Source organism: Mizuhopecten yessoensis, unplaced genomic scaffold, assembly GCF_002113885.1.
Source record: "Mizuhopecten yessoensis strain PY_sf001 unplaced genomic scaffold, ASM211388v2 scaffold9021, whole genome shotgun sequence".
In the NCBI taxonomy this organism is placed as follows: domain Eukaryota; kingdom Metazoa; phylum Mollusca; class Bivalvia; order Pectinida; family Pectinidae; genus Mizuhopecten; species Mizuhopecten yessoensis.
Genome location: NW_018407839.1, coordinates 294784 through 312642, shown reverse-complemented (window position 1 = coordinate 312642; position 17859 = coordinate 294784). Strand labels below are relative to the sequence as shown.

Sequence of the window (17859 nt, the reverse complement as noted above, 5' to 3'; positions counted from 1 at the left end):
GGGGGGGGGCTATTGGTGTGGGGGCCTATTAAAAGAACAGGAGTAGAACAGTACTAAGATTTTGCCTGTTCTCTTTCTTATTTTGTCCTTATTATATACATGTGTAGCGGGACTTGACTGGGTCAATCGTCGGCGACCAGGTAGCTCAATTGCTTTCAGTGCCCCTCTAGTTCGGAGGGTCCCAGGTTCGAATCCCAGTCTGGACGTGCATTTTTCCATCTCCTGTTACAGTGGTGCCTGTGACCAACCCTTGTTGGTGTATGCTTGACAAAGGGGTACCCGAAACCAGGTTGTAAATATGGTTGTGTCTTCAGGGAACGGAGGGAGAAATATAACAGAACTTGACTGGGTCAATTGTCGGTGACCAGGTAGCTCACTTGGTAGAGAATCTGTCTAGAGTTCAGAGGGTCCCAGGTTCAAACCCCGGTCTGGCTGTACTTTTTGCCATGGTGATGGGCCATTGTCTGTGGGCATGTTATGATGATGGGCTAGCTATTGTCTGTTAGCCTTTCATGGTGACGGTCCATTGTCTGTTGACATGTCATGGTGACAGGCCATTGTCTGTGAGCATGTCATGGTGACGGTCCATTGTCTGTGGACATGTCATGGTGAAAGGCCATTGTCTATGAGCATGTCATGGTGATGGGCCATTGTCTGTGGACATGTCATGGTGACAGGCCATTGTCTATGAGCATGTCATGGTGACAGGCCATTGTCTATGAGTATGTCATGGTGATGGGCCATTGTCTGTGGACATGTCATGGTGATTGGCCATTGTCTGTGAGTATGTCATGGTGATGGGCCATTGTCTGGGGACATGTCATGGTGATTGGCCATTGTCTGTGAGTATGTCGTGGTGATGGGCCATTGTCTGTGGACATGTCATGGTGATTGGCCATTGTCTGTGAGTATGTCATGGTGATGGGCCATTGTCTGTGGACATGTGATGGGCCATGGTCTGTGGACATGTCATGGTAATTGGCCATGGTCTGTGGACATGTCATGGTAATTGGCCATTGTCTGTGAGTATGTCATGGTGATGGGCCATTGTCTGTGAGTATGTCATGGTAACAAGCAGTTGTCTGGGCATGTCACAGTGACAGGCCATTGTCTGTGGACATATCATGGCGATGGGCCATTGTCTGTGAGTATGTCATTGTGTAGGGCCATTGTCTGTGGACATGTTATTGTGTAGGGCCATTGTCTGTCATGTCATGTGTCAAATTTTCCCTTTAAAAGACTACCACTCCAGAAGAGCTAAAGGGATTTACCAATATTATGATCCAACTATAGTCCTGCTTTCTTGAATCATGTACTTCTGCCCATTATATACTTTTCACCACTTTCTGATACATGTATACTCAATTTTCACCAGTTTTCAGTCTCACCAGGTACCTTTCTTTACACTCGATACGCAGTGCCTATAATATTTCTAATATTTTACTGCAATACTAAATGTCGTATTTATCAGCTGCTGTGTGCTGTGTATGCATTTCCATCCACTTTTAACACTGAACTCCATTACATTTTGCAGCACAAGCTCATTTCCACACATTCCCCTGGGATATCCATTTTGGGTCCAATTAATTGACTTATTTCCTGCATTTAAAGAATACTAAAAATGGAACTGCTACCCTGACTGATTGAAGATCCAACAGTTAACAAATTAAACAAGAAAACATAAAACGAGTATGTTTCCTCCATCCCTAACTTTATGTTGTTGCCTAAATTTTGCACCCTACCCCCCCCCCCCCCCCCCCCCCCCCCCCCATTTTTCTCCAGCCATTGGTAATAATATAGAGAGTTAAACAGCAAAAAGGTCTGTTTCTTCAGAAAATGGTTTTTCATGTCTTGTTATAGAAGAATTTCTATTAAAAAAATCTATCGACAATTCACCCCTGAAATTAAATAATGAACAATTCCAACCTTTGAATTGGAAGTGTTCAAATGTGTCTTGTAGGGGTGAATGAGTTAAATACTTCTGTTGAATTATATATCTGCCTGAGCTCCTATTACAACCTCTATGGTACATGAAGTCTACATTGATATGTAGGTATAACATGAGGCTGTAACATTGTGTTTCTGCCGTACAAAACCTGTAAATGTGGCTCTCACTGTGGTAAACATGGCTCCAGATATGATCTGTTTTGTACATTAGTGAAATGTTCAGCATGCACATCCTCGATATCCAGGGGTAACGCTCACTTTTGCTCTCTGCACCCCTGGAATATATGTCATAGAAAAATTGAAGGCTCGGTGTGCGCCACCTTGTTGATGGGACAAGAAGACTTAATTAAGTTCAATCCTTTGATGTACATTAGAAGAATCTTGCGGTCATGTCTCTCCTTTGTTATATTCAAAGGACAGGTATCAGCCTAGCGATTGGTCAGTTGTTTTTTTACCTGACACCAATCAAACAGCTATCTTCGTGTGCTCAATTTTCTTATGACATAATTACCAAGGGTGTAGAGAGCGAAGGTGAGTGTAACCCCAGGATATCAAGGATGCACTCACTCACTACTGCTTACATGGAAAAGGCTGGAACTTATTTAATAGTGTTCGAAGGCATCAGAATATGAAATATCCTGTCAGTATAATACCTAGATATCCTGTTAGTATAATACATAAATATCCTGTCAGTATAATACCTAGATATCATGTCAGTATAATACCTAGATATCCTGTCAGTATACTACCTAGATATCATGTCAGTATACTAACTAGATATCATGTCAGTATAATGCCTAGATATCCTGTCAGTATACTACCTAGATAGCATGTCAGTATACTACCTATATATCATGTCAGTATAATACCTAGATATCCTGTCAGTATACTACCTAGATATCATGTCAGTATAATACCTAGATATCCTGTCAGTATATAATACCTAGATATCCTGTCAGTAAACTACCTAGATATCCTGTCAGTATAATACCTAGATATCATGTCAGTATACTACCTAGATATCCTGTCAGTATTCTGTCATTATACTTGATATTCTGTGAATAAATTGAATATTCTGTCAGTTTTATTGATATTATGTCAGTACAGTTTATTGAATATTCTGTCAGTTTGAAAGATATCCTGTCAGTATATTGAATATTCTGTCAGTTTAATAGATATTCTGTCAGTGTAATTGAACATTCTGTCATTTTAATTGATTTTCTGTCAGTAGATATTCCGCTATTGAAAATACTGTCAGTATGATATAAGTTATATTCCGTCAAATTCCTTGAAATATCCTTCCTTTACATGTCTAAATTGTAAAAAATTGTATATATGTAAATTAAATTTTCTAAAATTTAGAGTCAAAATTATGAAAATTTTATTTTGCTATCTTGAATCAGTGTACTCTTGTCGAAATCATGTGAATTCAGTTTTAATAAAAGGAGTTTCACCCTCAGGACACAGATATATGTAATCAGTGATAATTCACTGACACATGGTTTTTAGCAAATATGATATATATATCTATTGATGTCAGTAATATGGCCTGTTTACTGATAAATAAGACTTATCCGAGGGAATATTTCAGTCCCTGTTATTTGTACCCAAACTGTTCTCGCCAGTGTGATAATGATGGGTTACACAGTTGTTAAAAACACAGGGACCTGAGAATTTATTACAGTTAAACTATATATGTTTTAATTGACATAAACTGATGTGTTTACAGTAATATCAGACATGTTAGGGGTTTAAATCAACTTTCTTTAAAATGACACCCCCATCGCATTCATACCATCATTTGGGTGCCATCTTTTACTAAAATTGATCTAAGTCCCTAAACCTCTAAAATTACTCTGACATCAGTAATTATGTCCAAACACAGCTATCAACTGTAACTAATTCTCGGGTCCCTGTGGTTAAAAGTTGTAACATACAAAAGAAATGTACAAAGGATCATGTATGTAACATATGATTTATAAAAGGAAATTCTAGAAATTGTACCCTTTAGTAAACTGAACTGAGCCTCCTGGACAAATTTCACCCTTTGTTTGGTAAAAATAAAAATAGATTATATTTATTCAATTACCAAGAATTTAAGCAAATATTGCAAAAAAGTATGTTTTATTTTGAGAGATTTTGGACAAATAATCCTGTTTTCTTTTAAACCTAATTGTAACACCCAACTAATAAATAACCCTGTTTTCCCTCCTAAACATCATAAATCTGTCTAAATGTATAGATAGATGAGTTCATGCTTATCAGATAGGGGTATAAGGTGTGTGTACTTGTCAGATATAGGGGTGTGAAGTGTATGTCTATTTAATGACCGTGAATCATCTTTATTTGATATTTGATAAAGAAGGCTGTGTAGATTTTTATACACTAATCCTATGAGGTGTTTAGAAAGTGTGATTCACTACGGACTAGCAGAACGTTAACGTTGCAGCCTGCGTCTCAATCTCCTCCCAGCTGTCTGCAGAGGAAATATACGCCAGTAATCAGCACCTATGTTTATAATTAGACGTAGGCTAATATTTATAAAGAGAGGATTCATCATTATGTTTTCTGTCATTACCGTGTAGTGTTTGTTTTTTTACCTCAGTAATTACCCTGTACTAAGGGTACCACCGGTGGCCAAGTCTGACATTCTGCTACCTTTAAAGCCCTCCACCGCTGGGTCGAGGGTTCGAGGCCAAAGTGGGGCAGTTGCCAGAAATTGAGGTACATGTACTGACCATAGGTCAGTGTTTTTTCTCCAGGAACTCCGGCTTTCCTCTGCCACCAAGCCTGGCACTTCCTTAAATGACCATAGTTGTCAATAGGACGTAAAACACAAACAAACCAAACCAAACCCTATACTAACTATATATATCACGTTGTCCCTAGCGATACCATACCAACAGGGGTTATCTTGTGAACATATATTTTGTACATGAGTAAGGTGTAATGGTACCAACAAATTGTGAAATATGTTTATTGAGATTGTGAAATATGTTTTTTGAGGTCATACTCAAAAGAGGTATATTCCATAAGTATTACATGTTGTAATACATTTTACAGAAATAAAGTTGTAAATTTATAGAGACAGGAAAGAAACCTAAATATACTGCATGGATGAAACTCTTAAGAGGTAATGTGTAGTAATTTTATACCTTATTAACTCATTCACCCCTGAAATTTCATAATGAACTATTCCAACCTTTGAATTGGAAGAGTTCAAATGCGTCTTAAGGGGTGAATGAGTTAAAATGCTTCCATCCGGGAATTTCAAACACATCAAAAGTACACTGTCCAATATTTGTGCTGCAAAGCACATAAACAATTTGACAAGGGAAGTCACTCTAAGCCAGAACAACTAGTGTTTATAGGAGGCACGGTAGTCTAGTGGAAGGACGCCGGGCTCGTGACCGAAGGGTTGCGTGTTCGAGCCATGCCAAGGCACTGTGTTGTATTTTTGAGCAAGATACTATATACTATGCTTGTTCCAGTCTACTCAGCTGTAAATGTGTATGTGGTTGGGCAGACAGTGCTAGAATTGTAGAATGCTAGCTGTAAGTGCTGAAATGGTAGCACCGGCTATATGCTCCCCAGGGAGTTGAGAAAGATATTGGCTGGTTGCAAAGGCCCTATAACCACAGATAATAATTTGTGAACCGCTTTGAGATGACCTACAAACTAGGTTGTGATCGGTACATTTTGTATAGAAGAACCTCAAATTATTATTATTATAAGAGTGCAGCTCCCCTGGGAGGTTGGCTCAAGGAGGGTTATTTGGGGGGTTTACTCTTCACAAACAGCACTATAGTTTCCCATTAAGCATTAATAGTCCTAGTTTGGTCCCTGGAAATTTGTTGTACCGGTAATGTAAAGAAAAAGTGTTGCCTCTCCGTTTAGTTTTCAGTGATTATGACAGAAGCACCTAATGATAGCAGTTAAAAGAATATAGTCATTTGCTACTGACTCTGTTTTTGTCTTAATCAGTAGAGCACATGACTTGAAATCTGTAGTTCTGCGTTCGATTCCTAGCAGAGACACTTGAAAAAAGTAATCTCTGAGTGACATTTATGGCTGCCACAAAGGGACCAGGGTATACTCTGTACAATAATCTCCTTAAATCTACTCTACAAGCAAGGTTGTTGACAGACGATTCTGTCACCCTCAGGTAGGGGAAAATTCTGTCACCTTCAGGTAGGGGAAGATTCTGTCACCCTCAGGTAGGGAAGATTCTGTCTCTCGCAGGTAGGGAAGATTCTGTCACCATCAGGTAGGGGAAGATTTTGTCACCCTGTCGTAGGGGAAGATTCTGTCACCATCAGGTAGGGAAGATTCTGTCCCTCTCAGGTAGGAGAAGATTCTGTCCCCCTCAGGTAGGGGAAAATTCTGTCACCTTCAGGTAGGGAAGATTCTGTCTCCCTCAGGTAGGTGAAGATCTGTCACTCTCAGGTAGGGAAGATTCTGTCACCATCAGGTAGGGGAAGATTCTGTCACCCCCACATAGGGGAAGATTCTGTCACCCTCAGGTAAGGGAAGATTCTGTCACTCTCAGGTAGGGGAAAATTCTGTCACTCTCAGGTAGGGGAAGATTCTGTCACCATCAGGTAGGGGAAGATTCTGTCACCCTCACGTAGGGGAAGATTCTGTCACCCTCAGGGAGGGTGACAGAATCTTCCCTACCTGAGGGTGACAGAATCTTCCTTACCTGAGAGTGACAGAATCTTCCCCAACCTGAGAGTGACAGAATTTTCCCCTATGTGAGGGTGACAGAATCTTCCCCTACCTGACAGTGACAGAATTTTCCCCTACCTGAGGGTGACAGAATCTTCCCTTACCTGAGGGTGACAGAATCTTCCCTTCCTGAGGGTGACAGAATCTTACCTTCCTGAGAGTGACAGAATCTTCCCCTCCCTGAGAGTGACAGAATTTTCCCCTACCTGAGGGTGACAGAATCTTCTCCTACCTGAGAGTGACAGAATCTTCCCCTACGTGAGGGGGACAGAATCTTCCCTACCTGAGAGTGACATAATCTTCCCTACCTGAGGGTGACAGAATCTTCCCCACATAGGGGAAGATTCTGTCACCCTCAGGCAGGGAAGATTCTGTCACCCTCAGGTAGGGGAAGATTCTGTCACCCTCACATAGGGGAAAATTCTGTCACTCTCAGGTAGGGGAAGATTCTGTCACTCTCAGGTAGGGGAAGATTCTGCCACCTTCAGGTAGGGAAGTTTCTGTCACCCTCAGGAAGGGGAAGATTCTGTCTCTCTCAGGTAGGGAAGATTCTGTCACCCTCAGGTAGGGAAGATTCTGTCGCCCTCAGGTAGGGGAAGATTCTGTCACCTTCAGGTAGGGAAGATTCTGTCACCTTCAGGTAGGGAAGATTCTGTCACTCTCAGGTAGGGAAGATTCTGTCACCCTCAGGTAGGGGAAGATTCTGTCACCCTCACATAGGGGAAAATTCTGTCACTCTCAGGTTGGGGAAGATTCTGTCACTCTCAGGTAGGGGAAGATTCTGTCACCATCAGGTAGGGGAAGATTGTATCAGTCTCAGGTAGGGAAGATTCTGTCACCCTCAGGTAGGTAAGATTCAGGTAGGGAAGATTCTGTCACCCTCAGGGAGGGGAAGATTCTGTCACCCTCAGGTAGGGGAAGATTCTGTCACCCTCACATAGGGGAAAATTCTGTCACTCTCAGGTAGGGGAAGATTCTGTCACCCTCAGGTAGCGAAGATTCTGTCACCCTCAGGTAGGGAAGATTCTGTCACCCTCAGGGAGGGGGAGATTCTGTCACTCTCAGGTAGGGAAGATTCTGTCACCTTCAGGTAGGGGAAGATTCTGTCACCTTCAGGGAGGGGAAGATTCTGTCACCCTCAAGTAGGTGAAGATTCTGTCACCCTCAGGTAGGGGAAGATTCTGTCACCCTCAGGTAGGAAAGTTTCTGTCACTCTCAGGTAGGGGAAGATTCTGTCACCCTCAGGTAGGGGAAGATTCTGTCACCTTCAGGTAGGGGAAGATTCTGTCACCCTCAGGTAGGGGAAGATTCTGTCACCTTCAGGTAGGGGAAGATTCTGTCACTCTCAGGTAGTGGAAGATTCTGTCACCATCAGGTAGGGGAAGATTGTATCAGTCTCAGGTAGGGAAGATTCTGTCACCCTCAGGTAGGGAAGATTCTGTCACCTTCAGGTAGGGAAGATTCTGTCACCATCAGGTAGGGGAAGATTGGGTCACTCTCAGGTAGGGAAGAGTCTGTCACCATCAGGTTGGGAAGAATCTGTCACCCTCAGGTAGGGGCAGATTCTGTCACCTTCAGGTAGGGGAAGATTCTGTCACTCTCAGGTAGTAGGTAGGGAAGTTTCTGTCACTCTCAGGTAGGGGAAGATTCTATCACCATCAGGTAGGGGAAGATTCTGTCCCTCTCAGGTAGTGGAAGATTCTGTCACCATCAGGTAGGGGAAGATTGTGTCACTCTCAGGTAGGGAAGATTCTGTCACCATCAGGTTGGGAAGATTCTGTCACCCTCAGGTAGGGGAAGATTCTGTCACCCTCAGGTAGGGAAGATTCTGTCACTCTCAGGTAGGGAAGATTCTGTCCCTCTCAGGTAGGGAAGATTCTGTCAATCTCAGGTAGGGGAAGATTCTGTCACCCTCAGATAGGGAAGATTCTGTCCCCCTCAGGTAGGGGAAGATTCTGTCCCCCTCAGGGAGGGGAAGATTCTGTCCCCCTCAGGTAGGGAAGATTCTGTCACCCTCAGGTAGGGAAGATTCTGTCACTCTCAGGTAGGGGAAGATTCTGTCACCCTCAGGTAGGGAAGATTCTGTCACCCTCAGGTTGGGAAGATTCTGTCACCCTCAGGTTGGGGAAGATTCTGTTAGCCATATATTGTGTTCTCTTCATTTCAGTAGAGCACCATATTGGTAGTCTGTAATCCCAGGCTTGATTTCTAGAGGAGCCACTCGAAGAAAGTGACCTTGGTTAAACTAAAGAAATAACTATTAATTTCTATAGACTTGTTTGTGTTATTTCCACAATAATGTAAATGAAGTTGAGAAGGACAAACGACATATTTCAATTTCGCCCATAAGTTGGCTGCATTCCGATCATTATTATGATACCTAATGGTGATTACTTTTCTGAATTCCATCTAAAAATGGTGATTATAGCTCTGAGCGTTTCTGTTTTCTAATTAGTAAGATTGTTAGCCTGCAATTCCTTAGTTATCAAATTTCTAGGGGAACAGAAAAATGTGAACACAGCTGATTTACTGCCATAGTTACATTTTAAAGTTGTGTTGAAGGCGATCAGATGTCATGTTGTAGGGGATTACACAATGATGTACACGTCTGCTGTAATCGGGGATGGGGGGGTGGGGCTAAGATAGTGGAGACAAACTGGGAGGGAGAGGTAATGTGTAGTAATGTGTGGTTCATAATGGAGAAAAAGAGAAATCGAAAAAACAATGATGATAGGTCTGAGAAAAACATGGAGACTTTTCACCATATACATGTAGAGTATATAAATATGAAATATAGGATCTTACATGAGTTCCCATTTCATATGAGATTTATAAAAGGAGTCTATGAATTTTTAGGTCACCTGAGACAAAGTCTCAAGTGACCTATTGCGATCGCCTTTTGTCCGGCGTCCGGCGTCCGTCGTGCGTCCGTAAACAATTTACATTTTCGACTTCTTCTCCAAAATCCCTACACCAATTTCAATGAAATTTTGCAGAAACCTTTCATGGCCAAAGGTCAACTGAAATTGTGAATTATATGGTCCCCAGCCCCCAGGGGCCTGAGGGGCGGGGCCAAAAAGGGTCAAATTGACTAAAATTTCAAAAATCTTCCAAGATCCAGATATGGTAGAATCAAATACTCTTCATAGATAAAAGGATCTTAAGGTGCTTTACTAAAATTGTGATTTTTTTTACCCTGGGGTCTCACGTTTCCCCCTGGGGAGGGGTAAACTTTACTATAGTTTATATAGGGAAATCACATTTTGGACCAACATTTGTTTAATTGCCATTGGAAGTAATTCAATTTGGGTTAGCATTATCTGTATTGGATAGCAGGATGATGGTATGCACATATCAGCCCTGACTGACCCCCCGGGCTGGTGGGTGGGGCAAAAAAGGGTTGAATTGACTGAAATTTCAAAAATCTTCTTCTCAAGACCCAGATATGGTAGAATCAAATACTCTTCATAGATGGAAGGGTCTTAGGGTGCTTTACCAAATTTGTGAATTTCTCGATCTTGGGGTCTCACGTTTCCCCCTGGGGAGGGGGTAAACTTTACTATAGTTTATATAGGGAAATCACATTTTGGACCAACATTTGTTTAATTGCCATTGGAATTAATTCAATTTAGGTTAGCATTATCAGTATTAGGTAGCAGTTTGATGGTATGCACATATCAGCCCTAACTGACCTCCCGGGGCTGATGGGTGGGGCCAAAAAGGGTTGAATTGACTGAAATTTGTTGTGGTTTATAACGGCAAATGATACTTTGAATATTACATGTTGATAACTTGATTGGAATTATAACCCTACGTTGACAGTTTGATACTTTGTAAATTTTGAGCCATCCCTACCCCCAAGGGCTGTAGGGTGGGGCCCGATGGAGTCTGTGCATGTGCTAAAATAAAATTTCTTCATTTTCCTTGTTTAGAATCAGAGGTGCTAGTTTCAAATACTTTTCAGTCTTAAATCTGCATGCTAGATATTGAATAAGGTGGTTTTATTGTTTTATGTCACTTTGAATAATATTTCTGTTCATGTAAAAAACAAAAATCAACTCTCTGTATAAACATATCAGGTGACCGTTAATTAGGCCCATGGGCCTCTTGTTCTATTTAGCGAGTCTCTGGCGAGCTAAAATGAAAAAATTGTGATGAGTTTCATCAATTTTATTTGAAATGAAAATGAGTGTAAAAGATCTTTTTTATTACATAATCACAATTTGTGGCATTTATTCATGTTAAACGACAATTTTCATGCAACCTTGAAATGAAATTTAAAAGCCACCATTTTGATTCTAGTGCGTAAGTATGTGAAGTCATGTACTTGTCCTAGGCGCGATGTCACAGTTGAAACAATTGAAACTTTCAACCAATCACAGGGCTGATAGGTCATATTACATGGGTTACATAATACACAAAAAAATATGACATGGGTATATTCACTGGATAACACAGTGCATTATGTGATAAATTATATTTACTTTACAACAATTATGAAACAAGTTAATCAACCTATGTTAATTGGTCTGGTTGGCATGGATGGTTTGTACATGAGGTCTTGATGAGGGAGGAAACTGGAGTACCCAGAGAAAACCTGTTTGATTGGGCAAAAGACCCCCTCAAAATACCAAGTCATGTTCAATCAGGGAATCAAACCCGGTGAGCCTATATCTATATTGATGGGAGTACAGTGAAACTTTACCTACCACCTGTCTTTACTGATCAGCCCAGCATTCTCAACACCTGATTTACCAACACCTGGATTTACCTACATGTGGCCTTTTCCAACACCTGACTTTACCGACACAATTTTACTAACACACACAACAACTATTTCACTGACATCAAACTTTACCGACAGATATATAAACAATGTATGCATGTTCATGAACTTCTACAAGGATTAGTATTGCAGCAGTGAGTTTTTTCAAGGACCACCACTTCAGAATCAAAGTCGCAAATGGTTGCAAAAACCTTTTTTTTGTTATTGATGAAGTATATCTTTTGTCATTTCTAGGTTTGGATGCTGTAGGGAAGACAACACTGCTGTACCGACTAAAACTGGGAGAGTTCAACCTGGTAATCCCAACAATAGGTAGGTAATATAAGTCACAAGGTAGGTAATATAAGACACTAGGTAGGTAATATAAGTCACTAGGTAGGTAATATAAGTCACAAAGTAGGTAATATAGGTTACTAGGTAGGTAATATGAGTCACAAGGTAGGTAATATAAGTCACTTAAGGTAGGTGATATAAGTTACAAGGTAGGAAATATAAGGCAATAGGTAGGTGATAGAAGTCACAAAGTAGGTAATAAAAGTCACAAGGTCGTTGATATAAGTCACTAGGTAGGTAATATAACTCACAAGGTAGGTAATATAAGTCACTAGGTAGGTAATATAAGACACTAGGTAGGTAATATAAGTCACTAGGTAGGTAATATAAGTCACAAAGTAGGTAATATAGGTTACTAGGTAGGTAATATGAGTCACAAGGTAGGTAATATAAGTCACTTAAGGTAGTCACTTAAGGTAGGTGATATAAGTTACAAGGTAGGAAATATAAGGCAATAGGTAGGTGACAGAAGTCACAAAGTAGGTAATAAAAGTCACAAGGTCATTGATATAAGTCACTAGGTAGGTAATATAACTCACAAGGTAGGTAATATAAGTCCTAAGGTAGGTGATATAAGTCACTAGGTAGGTAATATAAGTCACAAAGTAGGTAATATAGGTTACTAGGTAGGTAATATGAGTCACAAGGTAGGTAATATAAGTCACTTAAGGTAGGTGATATAAGCTACAAGGTAGGAAATATAAGGCAATAGGTAGGTGATATAAGTCACAAAGTAGGTAATATAAGTCACAAGGTCATTGATATAAGTCACTAGGTAGGTAATATAAGTCACAAGGTAGGTAATATAAGTCACAAGGTAGGTGATATAAGTCACTAGGTAGGTAATATAGGTCACAATGTAGCTTATATAAGTCACAAGGTAGGTGATATAAGTCACTAGGTAGGTGTTATAAGTCACTAGGTAGGGAATATAAGTCACTAGGTAGGTGATATAAGTCACAAGGTAGGTGATATAAGTCACCAGGTAGCTAGGTGATATATGTCACTAGGTAGGTAATATAAGTGACAAGGTAGGGAATATAAGTCACTAGGTAGGTAATATAAGTCACAAGATAGGTGAGATAACTCACTAGGTAGGTAATATAAGTGACTTAGGTAGGTAATATAAGTCACAAGGCAGGTGATATAAGTCATCAGGTAGCTAGGTGATATATGTCACTAGGTAGGTAATATAAGTGACAAGGTAGGGAATATAAGTCACTAGGTAGGTGATATAAGTCACTAGGTAGGTAGTATAAGTCACTAGGTAGGTAATATAAGCCACAAGGTAGGTGATATAAGTCACTAGGTAGGTGATATAAGTCACTAGATAGGGTATATAAGTCACTAGGTAGGAAATATAAGTCACTAGGTAGGTAATATAAGTCACTAGGTAGGTAATATAAGTCACAAAGTAGTTAATATAAGTCACTAGGTAGGTAATATAAGTCACAAGGTAGGTGATATAAGTCACTAGGTAGTTAATATAAGTCACTAGGTAGGGAATATAAGTCACTTGGTAGGTAATATAAGTGACAAGGTAGGTGATATAAGTCACTAGGTAGCTAGGTGATATAAGTCACTAAGTAGGTAATATAAGTGACAAGGTAGGGGATATAAGTCACTAGGTAGGTGATATAAGTCAATAGGTAGGTAATATAAGTCACAGGTTAGGTGATATATAAGTCACTAGGTAGGTAATTTAAGTGACAAGGTAGGGAATATAAGTCACTAGGTAGGTAATATAAGTCACTAGGTAGGTGATATAAGTCACTAGGTAGGGAATATAAGTCACTTGGTAGGTAATATAAGTGACAAGGTAGGTGATATAAGTCACTATGTAGCTAGGTGATATAAGTCACTAAGTAGGTAATATAAGTGACAAGTTTGGGGATATAAGTCACTAGGTAGGTGATATAAGTCAATAGGTAGGTAATATATGTCACAGGTTAGGTGATATAAGTCACTGGGTAGGTAATATAAGTCACTAGGTAGGTAATATAAGTCACTAGGTAGGTGATATAAGTCACTGGGTAGGTAATATAAGATCATATACATAGGACATCCAGTATTTTAAGCTAGCAAAATTGGTGCATTCATTATAAACACCATCTTCAAATAAAGAAATATTTTAATAAAAACCAGATGTTTTGTTTTATCATAGGCCCAGGGTAACAGATAGTTATGAAAATATCTGCATTTTAATCAAATGCTTTGAGTACTGTTATCAACTTCTGTTTCTGCAGGAAATCTAAAAAAAATCTATAAACGTCAACAATATACCAACAATTTAGCTCTAGAATCAGTGTACACTAGCTGTTTCTAAGAGCAATACTTTTTCCTAGCTCCAGGATTACAATACAGTAGTATTGTATGGTATCAGAATGATTGTTTCTTGTAAGCAGCATTATTATACTTCATTTTCGAAAAGTTGTAATTGATGATGACTATTGTAATGATCTCAATATGATGATTTAATGAAAACATGATGAAGACGATGACATATTGATGAAGAGGTGGATGATGTAATCAGATGTCATGATGATAGCCCGTGTTGGAATGTCGGAATACGAGAGAATGTCATTTTTCTGTACAAATAAAACACTCTTGCGAAAGAGAAAAAAATTGTGAATTCCTCGGAGAACTTTAAAAGTGGAAGATTAAATAATAAGTCCTTGTAATTCTCATGAAAATATCAGAATTCTAACCAAACAGCTCAGAAAGGTTGAAAGTCACATCACAGACATTTAAAGTCGGATTCTTTCCTAAGTGCCAAGTGGTATGTCAGCATTCCTGGGTATATATCTTGATTTCTCCATGTATGTTTAAGTGTACATTTATTTATTGTAATATTGTAAACAGCAGCTTTCACTTCGTGGATGTCTGGTTCCATACCAAGCGATTACGCTAACAGGAATGGCACATGTTTGTCTATCCTGTGTGTCTGAGAAAGTGCTGTGTATATACAAGACAGATGGTATCGTGTGTACATATCATAGATGTTTTCTGCTACAGAGGTATAGAAGTGTTCACAAAAATCAGATAATTATGTGAACATTAAATTCAAACATTTTGTGTCAAAAAGGAAAAAAAGAATCTGACTCACAGAATTACCAGTTTCATGCTTTTCTTTGTTGAAATGTATTCGCTTATATACTAAAATCACTTATATTCCAGTGAAAGACATATATACATAATGGTATTGATTTGTGAGAAAAAGAATGAATTTAGATTCCATCAATAGTAGACAAACGAATGTATACACCTGGTGTTGTACCTGGTGATTGTTGTAAGAAGAACAATCGGGCGGATAAAAACAATTAAGCGATTTATAATATTTTGTTTTTCTTCATTGTATAACTTAAGGATGGATACAACCTTATCATGATATTTACCTTCTTTTCTAAAGAGTTTCATATTTACATTAGTTGCACAAGACAGTATATATATACATAAGTTAAAACGCTGATGGGATGCTGATTAATATGATACAGCGGTAATGTTAAATGAATTTTTTTAAGGGAGATAAGTCAGACAGAATTACAGGTAAACTGTGTAAGGTAGATAATCTATCAAAGATGTATACATAATTGTCATTCATTAACATGTACATGTATACAGGAGAAGAAATGTTGATCCTTGTAATTGAGTTTATTTTTGGTTGCAGGGTTCAATGTGGAGAGTATTCAATACAAAGATATTAATTTCACTGCCTGGGATATAGGCAGTCGTGACAAGATGGTGAGTTATTCCCCTTTGTTTCATATTATGCTCCTGGCAAGGAACTTGATTCTCTCTTATTTCATTCTCTCGTTCCCTTTTGTTTAATGATTCTGGCAGTGAGTTGTCTCCCATCTTGTTGACATTATTGTTGTTATCTGGCATTTAAAAAATTTCATCTAACCTATACAATTTAATGTTCACATGAGACTAAATTGCTCCAATCTGGCAGTGTAGAAATTATTCATTCTCAAATAAAATTCGGTAGTTACTATAATATGTGTAATGTCAAAATCATTTGTTACTAAAATTAGGTACAAATGTATTTAGTTTTTCCATGGTAACTTGATTTCCTTTGTTGTTTGGTCAGTAAAAAAAAAACAACATGTCTCCGATTAGCTGAAACATTACACTTTCAACACCTTACATAGTCATGAGATGAAGGAAGAACAGGCCCGATGCGCCTCTTGTTAAATACATGTTCAATAATAATATCCTTTCTAAAGGTCACTGACCAGGCTCTTCAAAGATAATCCTAGTTCTGTATGCAGAAAGAGCAGGACCCATGTGCCTTTTTTATACCCCTTTTTAATACTCCTTTGAAAGGGTCGATGCTAGTTCTGTATGAAGAATATCTGTGATATATCTTACATTTAATTTACAGAGGCCACTGTTCCGTCACTACTACAAGGGGACAGAGGCCGTCGTCATAGTTATCGACAGTCATGACAAGGAACGACTGGACGAGCTAAACCATGACGTCATCAAACCAGCCTTACAGGCGGAGGAACTCTCCAGCGCATGTTTTCTCTTCCTCGCCAACAAGTGTGACATGGAGCCGCACATGTCATCCGAGGAAATACATGATCGTCTGGGACTACGACAGCTCAAACACACATGGAGTAGGTTCAACCAATGATCTATGGTTTAGTTACACAGCATTGAAGATATTTATCTTATTTCAAAATAGTTTTGTTTTTTCCCAATTTATTCCCTTGTAAAATAATGCAGCATTTTAACTGATTTTATTTAAAAGTAAATTGTAATGCATTGACTTCTCCAAATAATGAATGGTTGAAAAGCATGTTTTATTTTTGACCAATCTAATTATAATTAGATTGATTTTTGGCAGATATTTTAGTTTGTATTATATATTTTAATTTTTAGACTCATTTCATCAATCTTATATGAAATGAAATGCATATCCTATGCTGAGTGTTGCATACTGAACTTATAAAGAGTTATGGTCCTTATTTATTTATTTTCCTAAAATTTGTCCAGTGATAGAGGACTGTGAACTGCTTGCCATACAGATGTATGTCCCTTTGTTTATATTTTATCCTTAAGATTGTTCCAGTCCAGGAAATGAGGGGGGGGGGGGGCTATTGATTGCTTGCAACACTTTGCCCTTATAATCATTATTTTTTATATAGTTATTTGAGCAAAAGATAATTGTATTTCGAGATCATGTTTAAGTAAATTAATATTATTATTCAGATCTTTTCCACGTAAGTGCCTTACGAGGAGACGGATTGACCGAGGCTTTAGATTGGCTAGCCTTTCAGCTCGGATCAGAGGAAATTCGGAAAAGTGTCACTCCAGAGAGTGAGGATAAAATGGACAAGGCATTGAGTGGTCTCCCTTACTGTAGTCGGGCCTATACAGCTATCAAATGTCTGTTCTTTAGGCCAACCCGCCAGGACAGACAGGACGAGGGACGATAAAGCTGTATCATACACAAATTATATAAACAATCAACCAAAACTGAAACAGATCTCATCTGTGTTATGTGGTAACGTTCTCATAGAGTAACCTAGAATGATTGTGATAGTTCGACGTCCAGGAGTGAGTTATGATGCTCATGTCATAATCACGACAACGTACATGACGTCATAGACTTGGAAATAGTGACGTCACAAATGCGCATATGGAAAATAAGTATATTTTGCACTAACTTTGCTTTAAGGAGTTAACACTGCTAACCAAATGTATGAATGCTTGAATGTTGCTGAGGGGGGGCTCATGTTTGTTGTGTTTAATGAGAGTGATCCTCGTCATATTTACATGTGTATCACAAAGAAAACAAGCGTACCGCGGGGCAGAACAATATACGCCCCTCAAATGCCATATAGTGTTATATACTTTCTTACATTGAAATAAGATCTCCCTGCATCATTCTAAGAGTGGTTAGCTGACATGCTATAAAAAATGTAGGAGAAAATCTCCGGACAAAAAATCAAATACTGAAATGAACAAAGGGCAATAACTTTTGCAAAAATTGTCGAATCAAAATTCTTTTAAGGGATACACAACTTAATATCATGATTATAATGTATATCAAGTTT

The 17859-nt window shown here is 38.9% G+C and overlaps 1 protein-coding gene across 1 annotated transcript in view; it reads left to right on the top strand.

Moving 5' to 3' along the window:
• LOC110457052 (ADP-ribosylation factor 1-like) overlaps positions 1-17604 on the top strand; it is a 28948-nt gene extending 11344 nt beyond the window's left edge. The window contains exons 2-5 of the mRNA XM_021508151.1: positions 11696-11773; positions 15462-15535; positions 16179-16416; positions 17012-17604. Of these exons, the coding sequence (XP_021363826.1) occupies positions 11696-11773; positions 15462-15535; positions 16179-16416; positions 17012-17238 (617 nt within the window). The 3' untranslated portion in view covers positions 17239-17604. The remainder of the gene's footprint in view (positions 1-11695; positions 11774-15461; positions 15536-16178; positions 16417-17011) is intronic.
• Positions 17605-17859: the final 255 nt, after the last annotated feature.